General features: G+C 30.3%; 1 protein-coding gene across 1 annotated transcript; it reads left to right on the plus strand.

Moving 5' to 3' along the window:
- Positions 1–576: 576 nt before the first annotated feature.
- Positions 577–21,073, plus strand: dusp10 (dual specificity phosphatase 10). Its single transcript, XM_051139396.1, has 4 exons — positions 577–812; positions 4,597–5,422; positions 17,012–17,380; positions 18,992–21,073. Exons 2-4 carry the CDS (start codon positions 4,663–4,665, stop codon positions 19,255–19,257), a joined length of 1,395 nt encoding a protein of 464 aa, XP_050995353.1. The 5' UTR covers positions 577–812; positions 4,597–4,662; the 3' UTR covers positions 19,258–21,073.
- Positions 21,074–22,448: the final 1,375 nt, after the last annotated feature.

Below are 22,448 nucleotides of genomic sequence, written 5' to 3' on the forward strand. Positions count from 1 at the left end.
TTTGCCTTTAAGGTTTCGTAGGGTCCTTCATTATGTAATTTTATTTTATTTATTATTTTAATTTATTTGAATAATTTTTACTTTATTGTATTTTATTTGTAATAAATATTTTAATTTTTGCCTTTAAGGTTTCGTAGGGTCCTTCATTATGTAATTTTATTTTATTTATTATTTTAATTTATTTAAATAATTTTTACTTCATTGTATTTTTCGGTTTGTATTTTATTTTTAATAAATATTGAAACGTTTGCCCTTTAAGGTGTCGACACAATGAAGGCCCCAAAACACTAATGCACTTTTTACATATTATTTTAATTGATTTTTATAATGTTTACTCTATTGTACAATTTTATTTTTACACACAGTGGCATTATTTAATTTTTTCATTCGTTTTTGTTTTAATTATCGATTGATTATTTACTCTTTCCACACTTTTATGACTATTTGAGCGCATTCACACTGGCGTCCCGTCTCTTTAAACCGCTTTCAGCGATCTGCGTCCTGATTGGCTCTCAATGACATCACCCTGCGCTTCCGTACGCGCCGCTCCGCTCTCCTCCCATTTCGGGGCCGCTGTCGCTCTCCATCACCGCATGACTAGCGGCAGTGCGGAGCTCCATTGGTTCAGGCTCACGTCAGTCTGAAGTGATACTAGTGCGGAGCCGCTACAAACTCCAACTACATCAGTGAAGAGAGAGCAAAGCAGGACGGGAGGAAAATGTTGCGGGTCTCCAGCGCCGGGACCGGCTGAGCGGCTCAGACTGATCGATAAGCAGCGGAAGGAAGACACTGCTGATAAACGCCACTTACACGTAAGTCTGAAGATCACATTGAACTGTTTGGAGTTGTTTGGGAATTGCATGCGATTGCTGAGCATTAGAGATCCACACAGTCCCACCCCATATAGATCTATAGGATGTGTTTGATTACAGAGATCACACGTTGAACACACAAGCCTCAGTTTCCTCTGAAATCAAACTTAATTTCCAGGCATTGCTGTCATCAGTCATGTGTGAGGCTGAAGTTGTGATCTTGGCAGATTGTGTGCTGTGCAGAGCAAATCATCTGTAAATTGCATGCATTGTCACCGCATGAAATAGTGATGATGTCTAGCCTCAGATGCAGAACCTTTCCATATTTTATTCCCAGCACGTCCACATGCCGTGTTTGGGAATGGGCCGTGTGCTCTTTTGAATTTAATGGGGTCAGCAATTCGCTCTCGTACATCTCGAGTCTCGTGCGACGAGAGCCTATAGGAATCTGTCAGGTTCCCATGCAAATGTCGTTCTGGAAGTTCTGCACGTCTCCTGACGCTCGCACGTTTGCTGGTCGAATATCTGGGCTCATTTGGCTGTAGAGCTGAAAGACGTTCTGCAGGTTCCCACCAAAATGAGTGCAAAAACCCTGCAGGTTCGGTCCGGGCCTGTGCGAGAACACGCCGTCCGTTAGACGACGATACAGCCTGAGAACTAAAGGTTTTTTAACATCACAGAAGTTCCCAAGCTTGTTCCTAGAGACCAGCAGGACACATTTTTAGCGTTTGTCTTATCTGACCCAGCAATTTTTAGGTCTTGGAGTCTCTGCTGATGTGCTGATGAGTTGATCAGTTCTATTTTATTATATTTCTAAAAGTGTAAAATTATTTTAGTACGTTCACACTTGCAAACCGGTTTCACTAAACTGTCTTCTGACTAATTTTTTATATATTTTTTGTTTGTTTTATTCTTGTAATTTTTATTTTAAATAAATGAATTTATTTTATTTTATTATTTGATTTCATTTATTATTTCAATCAATCAATTTTTATGTTTTTTTTTTCTGTTCGTATTTCATTTTCAATAAATATTTTAATTTTTGGCATTTGAGCTGTTTACATAAGTAAGGACTGTACAACATTTATTTGATTTATTATTATTATTATTTTTTTAGCATTTTTATTTTATCGTATACTTTTTTTCCTGTTAGTATTTTATTTTTAATAAATATTTAAATTTTTGGCATTTAAGCATTCATTATTTTATTTTATTTTATTTTATTTTATTTTATTTTCATAATTTCTACTTTATTGTAGTTTCTCTGTTTGTATTTAATTTTTAATAAATATTTACATTTTTGCCATTTAAGTTGTTGACATAATTAAGGACCGTACAACATTTATTTTATTTATTATTTTCATTTTTTTTTTTTTTATCATTTTTACTTTATCGTATACTTTTTTTTCCTGTTAGTATTTTATTTTTAATAAATATTTAAATTTTTGCCATTTAAGCTGAGGACTCTTCAACACTGTTTTATTTATTTATGTATTTTTTATCATTTTTACTTTATTCTATACTTTTTCTGTTAGTATTTTATTTTGAATAAATATTTCAAATTTTGCCTTTAAGGTGTTAAATTAATCTTGTAGGTTCATTCATTATTTTATTTTATTTTATTTTAATTTATTTTTATCATTTCTACTTTATTGTAGTTTTTCTGTTTGTATTTCATTTTTAAAAAATATTTAAATTTTTGCCATTTAAGTTGCTGACATAATTTAGGACCCTACAACGTTTATTTTATTTATTATTTTCATTTATTTATTTATTTTTTATCATTTTTACTTTATCTTATACTTTTTTTTCCTGTTGTATTTTATTTTTAATAAATATTTTAATTTTTGGCATTTAAGCTGTTGACGTAATGAAGGACCCTTCAACATTATGTTTATTTTATTTATTATTTTCATTTTTTTAAAAATCATTTTTACTTTATTGTATACTTTTTCTGTTAGTATTGTATTTTTAATAAATATTTAAAATTTTGCCTTTAAGGTGCTGAATTAATCTTGTAGGGTCATTCATGGGTCATTCATTATTTTATTTTATTTTTATAATTTCTACTTTATTGTAGTTTTTCTGTTTGTATTTCATTTTTAATAAATATTTAAATTTTTGCCATTTAAGTTGTTGACATAATGAAGGACCCTACAACACTAATACATTCTTATTTTATTTACATTGTATTGTATTTATTTACAATATTGATGTTTTATTCATTTCTAATATATTTTTATAATATTTATGATATTTTAACACACTATCATTATTTCTTTGCGTTCACACTAGCGTCTTGTCTCTTTAAACTAGTTTCCCTGTCTTACTGCTATTTATACAATATATTTTTGTTCTATTTGTATTTTATTAAAAAAAACTATTTTATTTTTTGCCTTTAAGTGTTGATTGTTATATTTTAATTTAATTTTATATTTTAATTTCATTGTTACTTTATTTTATTATTTTTATTTTATATAATTTTATTTTTAAACTATCATTATTTCATTGCATTCATATTTGTGTCTTTGTGTCATTAAATCATCTTCTGTTTTTCTGATTTATACATATTATCTTTTTGTATTTTATTTGATGATTATTTAAATTTTTATTGACATTGACAGACGCTGCAACAATCTTTTATTTTAGTTAAATTTTGTATTTTTGGTCTTTTATTTTTTTAAAAATAATTTTTAACATTTATTTTATTTTTATAAAAATCTATGTATTTATTTATTTGTTTGTTTGTTTGTTTGTTTGTTTCACATAATTTGTATTTTTAAAGTTTTAATTTATAGTTATTTTTAGTTATTTCTATAAAAATCTATTTATTTCACATAATTTTATTTTTAAACAGTATCATTATTTCATTGCATTATTATATTATATTGCATCATATTATTTATTTTTATTTTATTTATTTTATTTGTAATAATTTTTAACAATAATTTTTAGTTATTTTTATAAAAATCAATTTTTTTTTTACATTTATTTAACATAATTTTATTTTTTAAACAGCATCATTTCATTGCATTCACACTTGTGCCCATGTGTCATTAAACCATCTTCTGTCTTTCTGATTTATACATATTATCTTTCTGTTTGTACTTTGTTTTTAATGACTATTTATATTTTTATTGAAATATAGAAGGACCCTACAATATTGATCTTTTATTTTAATGACATTTTTATTTCATTTTTATTTTAATTATTTTATTTTATATTAATTTTATATTTATTTGACACTGACATTTTTTTATTATTATTTTACACATATTTTTTCTAAATATTTATTTATTTATTTATTTGTTTCACATTAGGATAAATTAAAAAATGTGTAGTGTTGGTGTGCCTCCAAAAAAACTGGGTTAGGAAACCCTGCTTTAGATTTCTTGGTAACACTTTACAAAAAGGTTCATTAGTTAACATTAGTTAGTAGTCTACTACTTTTTCATCATTTATTAATGCATTATTAAAATCACAAGTTGTGCTTGTTAGCATTAGTAAATGCGCTGTGAACTAACATAAACAACGAACAACTGTATTTTTTATTAACTAATGTTAACAAAGATGAATAAGTAGTGTAATAAATGTATCGTTCACTGTTCAGTTGCTACACTGACTAACATTAACTAACGGAACCTTACTGTAAAGTGTTACTATGTAATGTTCTGCAGATGGTTCTTTTAAGAACTCGTAACTAAAAGGTTCCTTGGAAAATAAAAACTGTTGTGAAAACAGGCTTGATTTTTAAACTGACGTGCGACTGTGGTGTGTTTCTCAGCGAGCAGCTTGCGACCGAGCGGACATCTGAGTTCTCCGTGGTGTGCCAGCCCTCTGTGGTCTCTCCATGCCTCCTTCTCCTCTAGACGACAGAATTGTGGTGGCGCTGCCAAGGCCGATACGACCTCAGGAACTCCGACTCCGCCTGGACACCAGCTACCTGGAAGCCACCGTGGGCACCGTCGGTCAGTCGACGGTAATCAGCAGCACCACCGTGGTGAAGATCCAGGCGACCAAGCTTTCGTATATGCCCTCGTCCAGCGGCTCCACGCGCTCGCTGACGTGTGGATGCAGCAGTGCCAGCTGTTGCACGGTGACCACCTACGAGAAGGACGGCCAGGTGAGCGCCAGCAGCCCCAACTTGAACTCTGGCGTCGGCTATGGCGTCCCGACGGTGGGCCACGGCGAGGCCTACAGCGCGCCCAGCCTCACCTCCAGCCTGACCAGGGGCGGCATGCGGGTCATCCACCCCAACGAGCTGGCTAAGAAGCTGACGCACTGCCCGCTGGGCCACCCGCTCGGGCCGGCGCCCGTCATCATCGACTGCCGGCCCTTCATGGAGTTCAACAAGAGCCACATCCGCGGCGCCGTGCACATCAACTGCTCCGACAAGATCAGCCGCCGACGCCTCCAGCAGGGCAAGATCACCGTCCTGGACCTCATCTCCTGCCGCCAGAGCAAGGACTCCTTCAAGGGGATTTTTTCCAAAGAGCTGGTGGTGTACGACGAAAGCACCGTGGACCCGGGACGCCTCACGCCGTCTCAGCCTCTGCACGTCGTTCTCGAGTCGCTGCGCAGGGAAGGAAAGGACCCCATCGTTCTTAAAGGTAGGCCTGCTTTTGAGAGTCAATGTTTGGGAAAAGAGGGGCTTCCAGTTAATCAAATGCTTTTCTTCTAGTATTTACAGTCCAGGGGCTGAAATCTTCTAAGAAAAAACATCAATTCTAAAAAGAATGTTCAAGACACTGTTTAAAATGAAGGTTCCAGAAGGGTTTTTTCTTAAAAAGACCATATTTTTCTTAGATCAAAACACATGTAAAAAAAAATCTAAAGAGTCTTTTGTGGAATGGAAAAGTTCCATGGGTGTTAAAGGTTCTTTTAGGAGTCAATGAAATGCTTTTTCTTCTAGTATTTAGAGTCCAGGGCCTAAAAATCGATTCTAAAAAGAATGTTCATGACACTGTTTAAAATAAAGGTTCTTAAAAGGGTTTTAAGACCATTTTTTCTTAGTTCAGAAAACATTTGAAAAAAATCTAAAGAATCTTTTGTGGATTGGAAATGTTCTTCAAGGGATCAATCGATTGCTTTTTCTTCCAATATTTAGAGTCCATTTTTGGATACCCAAAAAACCATTAAGTAAACAGTTATTAAAAGAACTTGTTTTTTTTTTTTTTTTTTTTTTAGAAAGTGTTTTTTGTGGAATGGAAAAGTTCCTTGGATGTTAAACGTTCTGAAAAGATAAAGGTAAATTCTAAAAAGAATGTTTTTTTTCAAAAACCATAAAAAAAAGTAAAGAATCTTTTGTGGAATGGAAAATTCTATGGGTGTTAAATTTTTCTCATGGAATCAATCGAGTGCTTTTTCTTCCAAAATTTTAGAGTCCATTTTTGGTTCTGTTTTTTTTTTTTACTATAAAGTGCTTTTTGTGGAATGGAAAAGTCCTTCAGCTAAAATCTTCTTAATAATAAAGATTTGTAAGATAAACTCTAAAAAGAATGTTCAGTACACTCTTAAAAATACTTTTTTTTTCTTAGATCAAACCATTTTTTACCATCTAAAAAAAAATCTACAGAATCTTTTGTGGAATGAAAAAGTTCCATGGATGTTAAAAGTTCTTCAAGGAAGCAATCAAATGCTTTTTTTCATATATGTAAAAGTCCTTCAGGCGAAATCTTCTTAAGAAAAAAGACCTGTAGGATAAATTCTAAAAAGAATGTTCAGTACACTATTTTAAATGAAGGTTCCAGAAGGGTTTTTTCTTAAAAGACCATATTTTTCTTGGATCAAAGAACATCTAAAAAAAAAAAAAAAAAAAAAAATCTAAAGAATCTTTTGTGGAATGGAAAAGTTCCATGGGTGTTAAAAGTTTTTTTAGGAGTCAATGAAATGCTTTTTCTTCCAATATTTAGAGTCCTGGGTCTGAAATCGTCTTAAGAAAGAAGATAAATTCTAAAAAGAATGTTCAGCATGTCCTTTAAATAAAGGTTCCAAAAGGGTTTTTCTTAAAAGACCATTTTTTCTTAGTTCAGAGAACATTTGAGAACAATCTAAAGAATCTTTTGTGGATTGGAAAAGTTCTTCAAGGAATCAATCGATTGCTTTTTCTTCCAATATTTAGAGTCCATTTTTGGATCCCCAAAAAACCATTAAGTAAACAGTTATTAAAAGAACTTGTTTTTTTGTTTATTTTTTTACTAGAAAGTGTTTTTTGTGGAATGGAAAAGTTCCTTGGATGTTAAACGTTCTGAAAAGATAAAGGTAAATTCTAAAAAGAATGTTTTTTTTCAAAAACCATAAAAAAAAGTAAAGAATCTTTTGTGGAATGGAAAATTCTATGGGTGTTAAATTTTTCTCATGGAATCAATCGATTGCTTTTTCTTCCAAAATTTTAGAGTCCATTTTTGGTTCTGTTTTTTTTTAACTATAAAGTGCTTTTTGTGGAATGGAAAAGTCCTTCAGCTAAAATCTTCTTAATAATAAAGATTTGTAAGATAAACTCTAAAAAGAATGTTCAGTACACTCTTAAAAATACTTTTTTTTTTTTTCTTAGATCAAACCATTTTTTACCATCTAAAAAAAAATCTACAGAATCTTTTGTGGAATGAAAAAGTTCCATGGATGTTAAAAGTTCTTCAAGGAAGCAATCAACTGCTTTTTTTCATATATGTAAAAGTCCTTCAGGCGAAATCTTCTTAAGAAAAAAGACCTGTAGGATAAATTCTAAAAAGAATGTTCAGTACACTATTTTAAATGAAGGTTCCAGAAGGGTTTTTTCTTAAAAGACCATATTTTTCTTGGATCAAAGAACATCTAAAAAAAAAAATCTTTTGTGGAATGGAAAAGTTCCATGGGTGTTAAAAGTTCTTTTAGGAGTCAATGAAATGCTTTTTCTTCCAATATTTAGAGTCCTGGGTCTGAAATCTTCTTTCTAAAAAGAATTCTAAAAAGAATGTTCAGCATGTCCTTTAAAATGAAGGTTCCAAAAGGGTTTTCTTAAAAGACCATTTTTTCTTAGTTCAGAGAACATTTGAGAACAATCTAAAGAATCTTTTGTGGATTGGAAAAGTTCTTCAAGGAATCAATCGATTGCTTTTTCTTCCGACATTTAGAGTCCGTTTTTGGATCCCCGAAGAACCTTTAAGTGAACTGTTATAAAAAGAACCTTTTTTTTCTTGGTGTGAAGAACATTTCAATAATCAAAAGAATGTGGTTTTTAACTGTGAAGTGCTTTTTGTGGAATTGAAAGGGTCCATAGATGTTACAAGTTCTTCATGGAATCAATTAAATGCTTTTTCTTACAATATTTAGAGTCCTGGAGCCAAAGTTGTCTTAAGAAAAAAGATTTGTAATATAAATTCTAAAAAGAATGTTCAGCACACTGATTTAAAATAAAGGTTCTGAAAGGTTTATTTCTTAAAATACCCATTTGTCTTAGTTCAGAGAACATCTTAAAAATCTAAAGAATCTTTTGTGGAATGGAAAAGTTTTGTGGATGTTAAAAGTGCTTCAAGGAATCAATCAAATGCTTTTTCTTCCAATATTTAGAGTCATGGAGCTGAAATTGTCTTAAGAAAAAAGATTTGTAAGATAAATTCTAAAAAGAATGTTCAGCATGTCCTTTAAAATAAAGGTTCCAAAAGGGTTTTTCTTAAAAGACCATTTTTTCTTAGTTCAGAGAACATTTGAGAAAAATCTAAAGAATCTTTTGTGCGTTAAAGGTTCTTCAAAGAATCAATCGATTGCTTTTTCTTCCAACATTTAGAATCCATTTTTGGTTCCCCAAAGAACTTTTAAGTGAATGGTTGTTAACCTGTTTTTTTTTTTTTTGTGTGAAGAACATCTTTATAATCTAAACAATGTTTTTTTTTTTTTTTTTAACTATAAAGTGTTTTTTTGTGGAATGAAAAAGTTCCATGGATGTTAAAAGTTCTGAAAAGCCGAAATCTTCTTAAGAAAAAAGATTTCTAAGATAAATTCTAAAAAGAATGTTCAGCACACTTCTAAAAATAAAGGTTCTGAAAGTTTTCCTCCTTAAAAGTCCATTTTTTCTTACTTCAAAGAAAATGAAAAAAAAATGTAAAGAATATTTACAACATTTCTTTACAGCATACAACAAAATCTTTTGTGAAATGGAAAAGTTCTATGGATGTTAAATGTTCCTCACGGAATCAATTGATTGCTTTTTGTCTTCCAACATTCGGAGTACATTTTTGGTTCCCGAAAAAACTTTAAGTGATCAGTTATTAATAGAACTTTTTTTTTTTCTTGGTGTGAAAAGAACATTTCACTAATCTAAAGAATGTTTTTTTTTTGTTTTACTGTAAAGTGTTTTTTTGTGAAATGTAAAAGTTCCAATGGATGTTAAAAGTACTTCATGGAGTCAATCAAATGCATTTTCTTCCAATATTTAGAGCAGTTCTGGATCTGAATCCTTCTTAAGACAAAAGATTTGTACAATAAATTCTAAAAAGAAAGTATGCTTTTTAAAATGAAGGTTCCAGAATGTTTTTTTCTTAAAAGACGATTTTTTCTTAGATCAAAGAACATCTTTAAAAAAAAGAATCTTTTGTGGAATGGAAAAGTTCCATGGATGTTAAAGGTTCTTCAAGTAATAAATCAGTTGCTTTTTTGAAACTAAAAAAAGAAACTAAGCAGTCAGTCAAAAAAGAACCATTTTTCTTGGTGTGAAGAACATGTCAATAATCTAAAGAATGTGGTTTTTTTTTTTACTTTAAAAGAGAAGTCCACTTCCAAAACTAAGATTAACAGATATGTACTTACGCCTTTGTCATCCACAATGTTCATGTCTTTCTTCAGTCGTAAAGAAATTCTATTTTTTGAGGAAAACATTTCAGCATTTTTCTCCATATAATGGACTGATATGGTGCCCCGATTTTAAACTTTCAAAAGGCAGTTTAAATGTGGCTTCAAATGATCCCAGATGCAGTTGTAAATGATCCCAGCTGAGGAAGAAGGGTCTTATCTAGCGTAACAATTGGTTATTTTAATAAAAATAATAGAGCCAAACGCTCTTACTCTGCCTGGACTGTTTTTGTTCCGGTTCATGACAGTTAGGGTATGTCGAAAAACTCCCATCTCATGTTCTCCCTCAACTCCCTTAACTTTTTTGTTAAGGGTGTTTGATCTTCTTTGCGTGTTCACTTTGCAAAGACTGGGTCAGTACTTCTGCGGCGATGTAGGATGATTTTAAAATGATTTTTGAAGTTGAGGGAGAAAATACGAAAATACGAGTTTTTCGACATACCCTAACTGTCTTGAGTCAGAATACACAGAGTTCATGGAGAGTAAGGCAAGATGAGCATTTGAGATTAAAAAGTATTTAAATTCTATTTTTTTATTGAAAATAACAGATCGTTTCACTAGATAAGACCCTTCTTCCTCGGCTGGGATCGTTTACAACCGCATTTGGGATCATTTGAAGCCGAATTTAAACTACATTTTGGAAGTTCAAAATCGGGGCACCATATCAGTCCATTATATGGAGAAAAATGCTGAAATGTTTTCTTCAAAAAGCATAATTTCTTTACGAATGAAGAAAGAAAGACATGAACATCTTGGATGACAAGGGGGTGAGTACATTATATGTGAATCTTTGATTAAGAAATGGATTTCTCCTTTAAAGAATCGTTAAGATAAATCCTAAGAGGTTTGTAGGAATGTTCGATACATTCTTAAAAATGATTCTAAAAGGATTTTTTCACAGTGACATTATAAGAACCATTTTTGGTTCCTCACAGAACCTTTCAGTGATCGGTTTTAGAAGAACATAGAGCCATCAATGCTAGTACAAAACCTTTATTTTTAAGAATGCAAGAGCAGTTCTCTTGTTTAGATGTACAAACTTTTTCAACTTTACTCTTAAATGAGAAAATAGCAGTTTTCATTTTTAAGAGAATCCTGTTTTGTGAATCCTGTCGTAACGTTTGTTCTGCCTTTTTAATTTCACCAACAGTCATTTGACTCTTGCAGAAATAGAAGTAGCTGAATTATTCATTTCTAGAAATGACTCGCTATTCGACGCCTACTTTTTGTTTCGTTGACATGTGAACTTTATCTAAATTACTTCTAAAACACTACTCTGTACTTTCAAAGACAAAGCCACCCTCTCAAACACATGTTTGGAGTTTTTTTTTTTTGTACCGATGTTTTTGAGTAATGGGACTTTCACTTTCTAAAACTTCTTCTGTTTGACACTTTGTTTTCTTTTTTAAAAGAAATAATACTTTGAATCAGCAAGGATGCAACAAAGTAACAGTAAAGACTTTAACTGATGTTAAAAATGTTACAAAAACATTTAAAATGCTACAAAAGTGTTCTATTTTAAATTCATGCTGTTCTTTTGAACATTCTGTTTATCAAAGAATCCAGAAAAATAAAATGTATCACACTGATGATAATCAGAAATCTTTCTTGAGCAGCTAATCAGCATATTAGAATGATTTCGGAACGATCATGTGATACTGAAGACGAGTCATGATGCTGAAAAATTAGCTTTGTATCACAAAAATAAATTACATTTTATATTATATTACAACAGAACTTAGCCATGTTGAATTTAAATATTTTTTCGCAATTTTTCAGTTTTTACTGTATTTTTAATCAAAACCTTGCAATGAACTGATTCAGCAAATGAATGCTATAAGGCTTGAACAGAAGAACTGGGACTGAAATGTACATCAACAAACTACCCAGACAGTGCAGTAGTTATGTTGCGTCTGCAGTAGATCAGACTTCAGGTTGTTGAAAGACTTTAGTCTGTTGACTATTTGCGTGCAGGACGGCGCAAGCAGGCATGTCCAGCTCCGCTCAGCTGACCTCTCGCTGCGACGGCCATGTGCCGCCGCGTGCCTGAGCTCCCACGGCCCTTGGCAGCAGCTGACGGTGAAGAGCGAGCTCTATTCTAGCAGCGCGCGAGTCTGTTGCCATCTCTTGCCTTGTTTGGCTGCCGTGGAGAGCCGAGGGACGAGGGCAGAGCGCGTCTGTCAGCTGACGTCCACTTCATGCATCTGCTCCAAAAACATAGACATCATAAGTGCATTCTTTTACAACATAATGCCTTCTAAGTTACCTTTATTTTGGACAAATGAGATAATCCCACAATTAAGCTGCTGCTTTGGAAGTGTATACAGTAAGTCAGTGCACTAGGTTTTGGAACGCAGCCGATATGTCAGCGTATTCACACATTAGGACTGTGTTCCAAATCCTAGTGAGCTGTCTTGCTGTCTAGTTCTTACTCAGCAGCCTGAAATGGAATCTCGTAAGCGGTTTGGAACGGGTTTGGGACGCTCTTCATCGGCTACAACATGAAAATGTGTGTTATGCAAATAATGCTGCTCACGCAATCTGCAGAATCTCAACTCATTATTGATTTCTACAGAGTTTGGTGTTTGCATGTTACTTAGAAAATGAATATTATGTATACAGTCACAGTCAGAATTATTGGCTCCCTTGGTAAATAGGAGAAATGAAGGCTGAAAATAAATCAGCGTTGTTTATGCTTGTGATTGTTTTTTTAATAAAATTCACAAAAATCTAACCTTTCATTTAAATTAAACAATTAAAGATGGAGGAAATCACAATGAATTAATTTTTCCCAGTTATTTTACAATTCACTTTCAATTGTTTTACTTCAATGAAAGCTTAGATTTTTGTGATTTTCTTAGTTTTTGTTTGTTTGTTTGTTTGTTTTTACCTTGACTGTATACTTTATGTATGACCTTAATATAATATAATATAATATAATATAATATAATATAATATAATATAATATAATATAATATAATATAATATAATATAATATAATAATATAATAATTTATTAATACATAAAGTTGTATTTTATATATAGTAATATTATATTATAATGAATAATGTTTATATCATTATAAAAATTCATTTATACTGATAATTATGGAGATAACATATATTATTAAAATGGAAATTATATTATAAAATTATAAGATATAACTGTACAAATACTTCCTAATGTAAAACCTAATTTAATAATACATAATGATGCATTTTACATTAGTAATATTATGTCCTAATAAATAAATGTTGATTAGGATATGAAATAAATGTTTTTTTTCCACCACTTGTTATAATATAATATAATAAAATGTTTCAATGTAATTATAATAATTATAATTTATTGATATATGATGTTGTATTTCATATATAGAAGTTGTAATATAATGCATAATGTTTTATATCATTATAAAATTAATAATTATACAAATTATAATGTATAAAACCTAATTTAAAAAATATAATATGATGCATTTTACATGATTAATATGATTTTTCCCATCAGTTATATATAATGTAATATAATATAATATAACGTAATATAATATTTTTTAGAAATATTTATAGTAATTATAAATTATTTATATATAATGTTGTATTTTATATATAGTAATATTGTATTATAATGAATGATTTATATCATAAAATATAATTATATAAATTATAATATATAAACCTGATTTAATAATGTATAATATTGCATTTTACATTAGTAATATTATATTATAATTAATAATATTATAATTATGAAGGTCATATGTATTGGTAAAATGAAAATGGAGATTACATTATATTATAAAATTATAAGATAATTATGATGATTTTATATGATATGATGATAATATATAATATATTTTATATTATATAGTAATATTAATAATGTTATAATTTATTGTGCCGATTATATATATTATAAAATGAAAATGGAGATTATATTATATTGTAAAATTATAAAACATAATTGTACTAATTTATGATGCCTGATGTAATAATGTTGTATTTAATATTAATAATTTGGGTAAAATGGTTCTTTTAAAGTGCTGAGTGAATCAACATTGCTTCACTGAGCTTGGTGCATTGCATTCTGGGATTGCTTTTTCTGGTAAGGGTATGTGTGATGCTAATTAGACTTCTCTTTCATTCTCATGCGCTGTGCACATGTTAGCAAGAGTATCGCAGCTCCTGCATAACACTTACAGATAACAGCTGTTCAGATTGCAGATCTGCTGTGTTTCTGAATCTCATGCGAGTCAACATTATTCTAAATCTCATGGAGCTCTCCAGGACAGGCCACGCATTTATTCATTCCTCCATCAGTTAGAAGGATCTTAAAAATTAGTGTGAAGTCTTGATCTTTAAAAACAAAGATCTCAATGTAATGTGGCTTTGCTGTTTCTAATCGTTCAGTACATCGTTCGCCAGTTTGTGAGCGGCAGGCTTTCAGAACATCTGAGCGACCAAATGTCGCTTGTGTAACACAGTACTGTATCCATGCAGACATTTGGCACGGTTGATTTTTAGTGGTGCGTGCAAAACCATAGCAGTTGAAATATTGCTCTTTGAGGTTAAAGGAATTAGTCACCAAAAAAAAAAAAAATTGTTGAAAATATACTCCCTCTCATGCCATCCAAGATGGAAATGAGTTTGTTTCTTCATCAAATTTGGAGAAATGCAGCATTTCATTACTGTCTCACCAATGGGTCCTCTATAGTGAATGGGTGCCGTCACAATGAAAGTCTAAACAGTTAATAAAAACATCACAATAATCCAAAAGTAATCCACACAACTCCAGTTGTGATGTATTTAGCACATATTTGGACTCTTATTCTGACGGCACCCACCAATGGATCCACTGCAGTGAATGGGTGCCGTCAGAATGAGAGTCCAAACAGGTGATAAATACATCACAACTGGCGTGGTGTGGATTATTGTGATGTTTTTATCAGAAGTTTGGACTCTCATACTGACGGCACCCATTCACTGCAATGGATCCATTGGTGGGTGCTGTCAGAATGATAAAAACATCACAACTGGAGTGGTGTGGATTACTTGTGGATTATTGTGATGTTTTTATCAGCTGTTTGGACTCTCATTCTGATGGTACCCACCAGTGGATCTACTGCAGTGAATGGGTGCCGTCAGAATGAGAGTCCAAACAGCTGATAAAAATATCAGAACTGGAATGGTGTGGATTATTTGTGGATTACAGTGATGTTTTTATCAGCTGTTTGGACTCTTGTTCTGATGGCACCCATTCACCGCAATGGATCCATTGGTGGTGTAATGCAGCTTTTCAGAGAAACCAGGATTGGAGATCTTTTAGAAACAATACCAGTGGGTGTCTATAAATGAGCGAGCGTTGAAGGTGCTTTCCTGCGTGTGATTAATGAGCGATTATGTCACGCCGCAGGAACCCCCTTCGCTCGTTATAGTGAAGTGTTTTCAGCCGCTGGATGATGTCAGTGTTTCTTGAGCAGTTGTGAATGAGAGGCAGGTTAACAGGTGCTACTGGTTTCACATTTGACTAACTGAAATTTAACGGACTATAACTGTATTCACTCACACCCTTTATTCATCTAATGTAAGTTAATGGGGGAAGCTCAGATGTCCAGTATGACAAGTTAAACATTTATTATAAGGGTGTTTGCTTGTTTGCTGATGCTTGTTCTTTGTCATTGGTGTTACAGCTGTTGTTTGCTCGAGGCCTCATGTGTTGATAGAGGTTTAACAGACAATTTTGTGCTTTTGTACGCTTATATGAAAGCTCACAACGTAATTGGAAAGTAATGTAGAGATTATCCATAATCCATTATCTATAATAATATGTAATGTAGTGTTTTATTTTATTATATAATTATATTATATAATGGAAACAGACATTACATTATGTTATAAGATATAGTTATACTATTTATAGTTTATAATAAACTATATAATAATATGTAATGTTATTCATATTATAATTAAGGTTTTTATTTATTAAGGAGATTATATTATTACATGGAAATAAGATGAATTTATATTTATATTATTATTTATATAATTATTATTTATAATATATTGATAATATTTTAATGTATAATAATATAATATATAATGTTGTTTGTATATTATATAGCAATATTAGAATTATTATTTTTTTAATGACTTATGGATGTTACAAATGGAAATAGAGATTAGAAATAAAACAGTTATAAAGATAATTTATAATATAAAATTGAACTATTTATAGTGTATTGTTTTATATTATACAATAATATTATAATTATATATTGAACATTACAATTATATTAAAGTTTTACTTAATAATCACTTCACTTATAGTTATTAAATGCTTAAATGTAATTTTTGGAGATATATTATTATATTATATTATATTATATTATATTATATTATATTATATTATATTATATTATATTATATTATATTATAATTAATAATACACCATATAATATATAATTTTGTATTTTATATTATATATAAAATACAAAATATATTATATTATAAATATATTATAATTTATTATAAATATATTAAATAATATATTAAAGTAATATAATTATTTTTAATTAATTATGGAAATTAGATTAGATTATAAAATAAGAGATAATTATAAAAATTATAATTTATAAATTCCAAATTTAATAATATGTTGTATATTATATTATATAATATTATATTGTTAAAAGGTAATATTATAAAGATAATAATATATAATTTCAAATTATAAAGTAATATAATTAATTTGTTAATTAATTATGGAAATTAGATTGGATTATAAAATAAGACATAATTATACAAATTATAATTTATAATTCCAAATGTAATAATATGATGTATTATATATGATATATTATTATATTATAATTAATAATATTTTAATTAATTGATTGATTGATTTAAAATGTTATAAATAACTTATGACTAATATTTGTAATTTCAGTGTCATAATTTTTCCCACTTTCCCACTTACATGTAGTGTATTTCTGACCTAATAAAGTGTGTGATAAGCACTGACTGATCTCAGGAGATGCTATTAATCATTCAGCATGCAAAGAAGACAGATCTGTAACGCGATCTGGAATTTATTCAACCTGAAATGCAAATTACATGCAAATCCTTCAGTGTGTCACCTGACCGCAAAAACAGGACATGTCTCTTATGATAAGACAGATGAGCATACAACTACTGTTCATAAAAAATGAATTATGAACAAAACGTTTCATGAAAACATTATATTGAGTGTCTTTCTTCATGCTTTATTTGCAACATTTCAGCTACAGGTTATAGTTGCTCTCTTTTAGTTGAGCTTCACTACAGCAATGTATTTATGGTTTTAATGAATGTTTGTGCATGTGTCTGTCGTAGGAGGCCTCGCCGGTTTCCGACAGAACCACAATGATCTGTGCGAACACTCTCTTCACCTGGAGGAAGGACAGGACGGCAGCACCGCGGTGGGCCTGTCGGGGGCGCTACCTCATTCCCTGCCCTCCACGCCGGACATCGAGAACGCAGAGCTGACGGCCATCCTGCCCTTCCTGTACCTGGGCAACGAACGGGACGCTCAGGACCTGGAGCTCATGCAGCGCATGGACATCGGCTACATCCTGAACGTCACCACGCACCTGCCGCTCTACCACTACGACCTCGGCCTGTTCAAATACAAGCGCTTACCCGCCACCGATAGCAACAAACAGAACCTGCGGCAGTACTTCGAGGAGGCCTTTGAGTTCATAGGTACGTAGGAATCTAGTGAAACCTGTCAAGAACTTTTCAACTCCAAAATCAAGAGGAAAAAATGAATTAAATTTTGCTGAAAGAAATAAATGTAATTTTATTTAATCAAAATGTTTGTGCATTAGTTATAATATTTACATAAAATTATAGTAAAATAATTATCTAATATAGTAATGCAATTATAATAAAAATGATAAAATATAATGAATAAAATACAATAAATATATATAGTGTAAATACGATGTGTAGTTAGACATAAATTGTGTTATAATTAAATATTATAATTGATATATATTATATATTTAACAAAGAATATATAATGAATATAAAATAATAATAAATCATACCAAATGTCATACGAAATTATTATTATAATTATAATTCATAATAAAATAATAAATTACATATAATTAATGATTATAGAATTATAATTGTCATTTTTTTAAAGACAGTTGCCATTTCTGTGTAATTATATGTATTATAAATAATATATTGCATAATTATAATTAAAATATTTAACATGAATAATAATAATATAGAATAAATTATATTAATTACTCTTGTAATAACTGCAATTCATAATATAAATATTATATTCTAATTACAGCTTGTGTGTAATATATATAATATAATGTATGAATAATATGTAGAATAAGTTATATATAATTAATAATTACATAATATAATTAAAATGTTATATATATAATGCACAATAAAATATATAAATTACTATTATAATAACTGTAATTAAAAGAAATATAGTAACATATATTATAATAAAATAATAATTACTATATCATAAATAATTACTTATTAAATAATTCTTAATTATTTTAATAAATAATATGTATAATATTATTTATAATGATAAATACATAATTATTTATTTATTCATTTGTTTATTTATCTATGCAGCCATTTCTTTGAGATTCAACCTGATTGTGTGTAATATATACAATTGTAATTTGTGTTATTATATGCATTATAAATTATATATTAATGATTGCATAATTATAATTAAAATATTTAATATGAAAAATGCATGAATTATATTCATTATTCTTGTAATAACGGCAATTAATACGATTATTAAATTCTAATTACAATTTGTGTGTAATGTACATAATATAATATATAAATATATAGAATTAATTATATATATTAAGAATGATTACATAATATAATTAAAATGTTATATATTATATTATATTATGTAAATTACTATTATAATTATATTTATTTATTTATTATTTAGACATTTCTTTGAGATTCAACCTTGCTGTGTAATATATATAATGTAATAATATAATGTATAAATAATATATAGAATAAATTGTATATATAATTAATAATTACATATAATAATAATAATAATAATAATAATAATTAAGATTCTATATATTAAAATTATGTAAATGACTACTGTAATAATTCTAATTAATTATTATAAACATTACATAATTACATATATTCATTTATTTATTTATGGACATATTTCTTTGAGATTCAACCTGACTGACATTAGTGACTTGACAAGTATTTTGGTAAAGGAATGATTTCAGAGAAATGCTACTGATTTTTGATGACATGTTTTGTTTTTCCCTTCCACAGAGGAGGCGCACCAGGCCGGCCAGGGGCTCCTCATTCACTGCCAGGCCGGCGTGTCTCGCTCCGCCACCATCGTGATCGCCTACCTGATGAAACACACCTGGATGACCATGACGGACGCCTACAAGTTCGTCAAATCCCGGCGGCCCATCATCTCGCCCAACCTCAACTTCATGGGCCAGCTTTTAGAGTTCGAAGAAGACCTGAATAACGGCATCACTCCGCGCATACTCACGCCCAAACTCACCGGCCTCGAGACCGTCGTATAGTGACTCCTTTCCATACGGAATATCCTTGAGACGTGGATGAGGAAAACGGACAGTTTTTTTCAGCCAAACACTGTGCTGCGGTCATGCGACGGCTCTCGGCCGCTGGTGCTGGCTAAAGCCCTCCGAGGAGGCTGGATTTTCGCTCGTTTCATCGTTCTTACTCTATTTTTATACACCTAAGGTGGCTTCACTGTGCAATAACGTCTGTGTGGAAAGCAGCCGGGTGCGTGATGTGTATATAACGGCACCGAGACTCTCGGCCCACCCGGTTAGTCGTGTACTTTTGTGTTTTTCGTACATTTAGGCACTGATTTCTGACATTTAAAACACCTGAAACCAGCTTTATACATGTTCGGATGCGTCTTTGTGTATTAATGTCTTTAGCATCGCTGACAATCAGAACAAACCTCATTTGAATGTCCTTTAAAATTAACCGATTGCATGATTGCGCTAGAAGAAGTATACAAGCATAGTACTATTATATACTGATCAAAATATAGCTAAAATCATTTGCTTGAATATTAAGGAGTTGTTTTATTTGTTTGAATTGACCGTTTTCATATTAGGTTGGTCAGCGGTGCACATTCGTTCTGTTTTTGCTTCTGTAAGTGCGTGTTTGTCCGAATGGGATTGTTATCTAACGTATATTACGCTCGTATGTATGTTTTTCGGCTTCACTGTGTTCAGCGGTTCAACTCTCTCTTGACTCTCATGACCTCAGAAAGGTAGATGGATGCTTGTGAATTTCAGCTTTTTGCGCACACGTAAGAATTGTGCCTCTATTGGTGCCTTAACTCATTTTTCGGATTTTTTTTTTTTTTTTTTTGAGTGTGTGAAACGGCTTTAAACCAGACCGCAAGGCGTTCGTGTGTGTTTTAATGTGCTGGAAGAGTCAAAAGGTTGATTTTTATCATGATTTTGTTCTCCTTTCTCATAACAGAACTGAAACGCTGTGAAATAACAAAACTCTGGGCTCGTCTAAACATTCAAACGCAAAATGTACCAGAGGACGGTTTATTGTACTTCACCCGGACTCCTCACAATTAAGGGTTTTTCTAAAGAATACATTTAGTTTTTCAGCTTTACACAAACCTCCTGCACTTTGGCTGTACGGTTTTGAAAACTTGCATATTACTGCTTTTGTTTAAGTAGAAGAAGTAGAAATACAACTAGAATGTTTACCTTGAATGGTTTCAGTGAAATTGTATCCCTATATTTGTAATTTATATAGACATATATACATATATAAGTACTGAAAATTTGAGAACGCAAGCGAAATCCTCACAATCAGTAAAAGCTGAGTTTATTATTATTATTATTATTATTATTATTTTGAAAACCCAACCAGCACACTTATTAATCTGACTGTCTACTGATTAGAAATTATTAGAAATTATTATATATTTAAAGCAGTAGATCAGACACTGTGCCAATATTAGAAAACAACCTACTTGATCACTTTTTCTCTTTCTTAGTTTTTACTAAAGCTTTTATTTTTCATGGGATGAGTGACTTTTTATCTCACAATTCTGAGAAAATTGCAAGATATAAATTCAGAATTGCAAAACAAGTCAGAGTTGTGAGATAAAAAGTCACAGTTGGCTTTTTTTTGTTATTCTGTGAAACAAAACAAAACAAAACAGAATTGCAAGATGTAACTTTATCTTTAATCTTGCATTACTAAGTTTTTATCTTCTTTTTCTCAGAATACGCAAGTTGCAGTAACCTTTTTTATTCCATTGTAAAAATAAATAAATAAATAAATAAAATTGCAAAATGTAAACTCAGAATTCTAAACAAATAATAGTTCTTTTTTCCCTCACAATTCTGAGAAAATTGAAAGATATAAACTCCAAAAACAACTGAATTTTGAGATAAGAAGTCACATTGCCTTTTGTTTTTTATTCTGTGAAACAAAGAACAGAATTGTGAGATGTAAATTCTGAGAAAAAGAATTCTGAGTTTATATCTTGCAATTCTAAGTTTTCTCAGAATATGTAAGTTGCAGTTAGCTTTTATTTTATTCCACTGCGGAATAAAAAAAAAGAATTGCAAAATGTAAACTCAGAATTCTAAAAAAAAAAAATAATTCTTTTTATCTTAAAACTCTAACTTTTTTCTTGAAAGTCTAAGATTATCTCTAAAGTTTATAAAAAGTTTGATACCTTTTTTATTTTTTGCCCTGTGGTAGAAATAAAAAAACAGAGAACAAAGTCAGAATTCTTACAATTTATATCTTGCAATTCTGACTTTTTTTTCATATCTTATTTTTCACAGAATTGTAAAAAAACACTTCCAAATTGCAAGACGAAAATTTGCAAGTACTTTTTTTTGTTAAATTTTGGCAGTAAAAAACTCTGAATACTGAGGAGAAAATAATTATTTTTAGCTCACGACTGTTTGTTTATGTCTTGCAATTCTGACCAGAAAAAAGTTACTTTTATCTTTTCTTATTCCATTGCAAATTTAAAAAATAATTGCAAAATGTAAACTCAGAATTTAAAAATAAATAAATAAATATTTTTTTCTCACAACTCAACAGTTCTTTTCTTGAAAATCTTACAAGTGACAATTTAAAGTTACCTTTTTAATTTTTTTTGGTCATGTGATAGAAAGAAAAAACAGAATTGAGAGTAAAAAAAGTCATATCTCTGAGTGTATATCTTGTAGTTCTGAGTTTATATCTTATTTTTCTCAGAATTGTAAGAAAATTTTTCAAATTGCGAGATGAAAAGTTGCATTTACCCTTTTTTGTTTTGTTAAGTTTTGGTGAAAAAACCCCCCTCAGAATTCTAAGGAGAAAATAATTATTTTTAGCTCACAACTGTTTTCTCGCAAATCTGAGTTTATATGTTGATTCTGATGAGAATTCTGACCAGAAAAACGTTCAACTTTTAAGGTACAAGTATTGTGAGAATAAAAGTCAGAATTATGAGGTTATATCTTCTTTGTTTCTCAAAATTGCAAGAAAAAAATGTCTAAATACTGAGTTTATATTTTGCAATTCTAAGATTGTATCTTCTTTTTTAGAATACATAAGTCACAGTACTATTGTTACTACATTGCAAAAAAATAAAATAAAAACAGAATTGCAAAATGAAAACTCATGATTTATTTATTTGTTGTCTTGTGATAGAAAGAAAAAACAGAATTGAGAAAAAAAGTCAGTTTAAATCTTGAAATTCAGACTA

This window comes from Labeo rohita, chromosome 20 (assembly GCF_022985175.1).
Source record: "Labeo rohita strain BAU-BD-2019 chromosome 20, IGBB_LRoh.1.0, whole genome shotgun sequence".
Taxonomy (NCBI): Eukaryota; Metazoa; Chordata; class Actinopteri; order Cypriniformes; family Cyprinidae; genus Labeo; species Labeo rohita.

What these genes read in the sequence shown, in the direction of transcription:
- dusp10 (XM_051139396.1), top strand. Translation starts at nt 4,663, where the DNA reads ATGCCTCCTTCTCCTCTAGACGACAGAATTGTGGTGGCGCTGCCAAGG. An exon ending in GGACCCCATCGTTCTTAAAG is followed by an intron (nt 5,423 to 17,011) that starts GTAGGCCTGCTT and finishes TGTCTGTCGTAG; the next exon opens with GAGGCCTCGCCGGTTTCCGA. An exon ending in GGAGGCCTTTGAGTTCATAG is followed by an intron (nt 17,381 to 18,991) that starts GTACGTAGGAAT and finishes TCCCTTCCACAG; the next exon opens with AGGAGGCGCACCAGGCCGGC.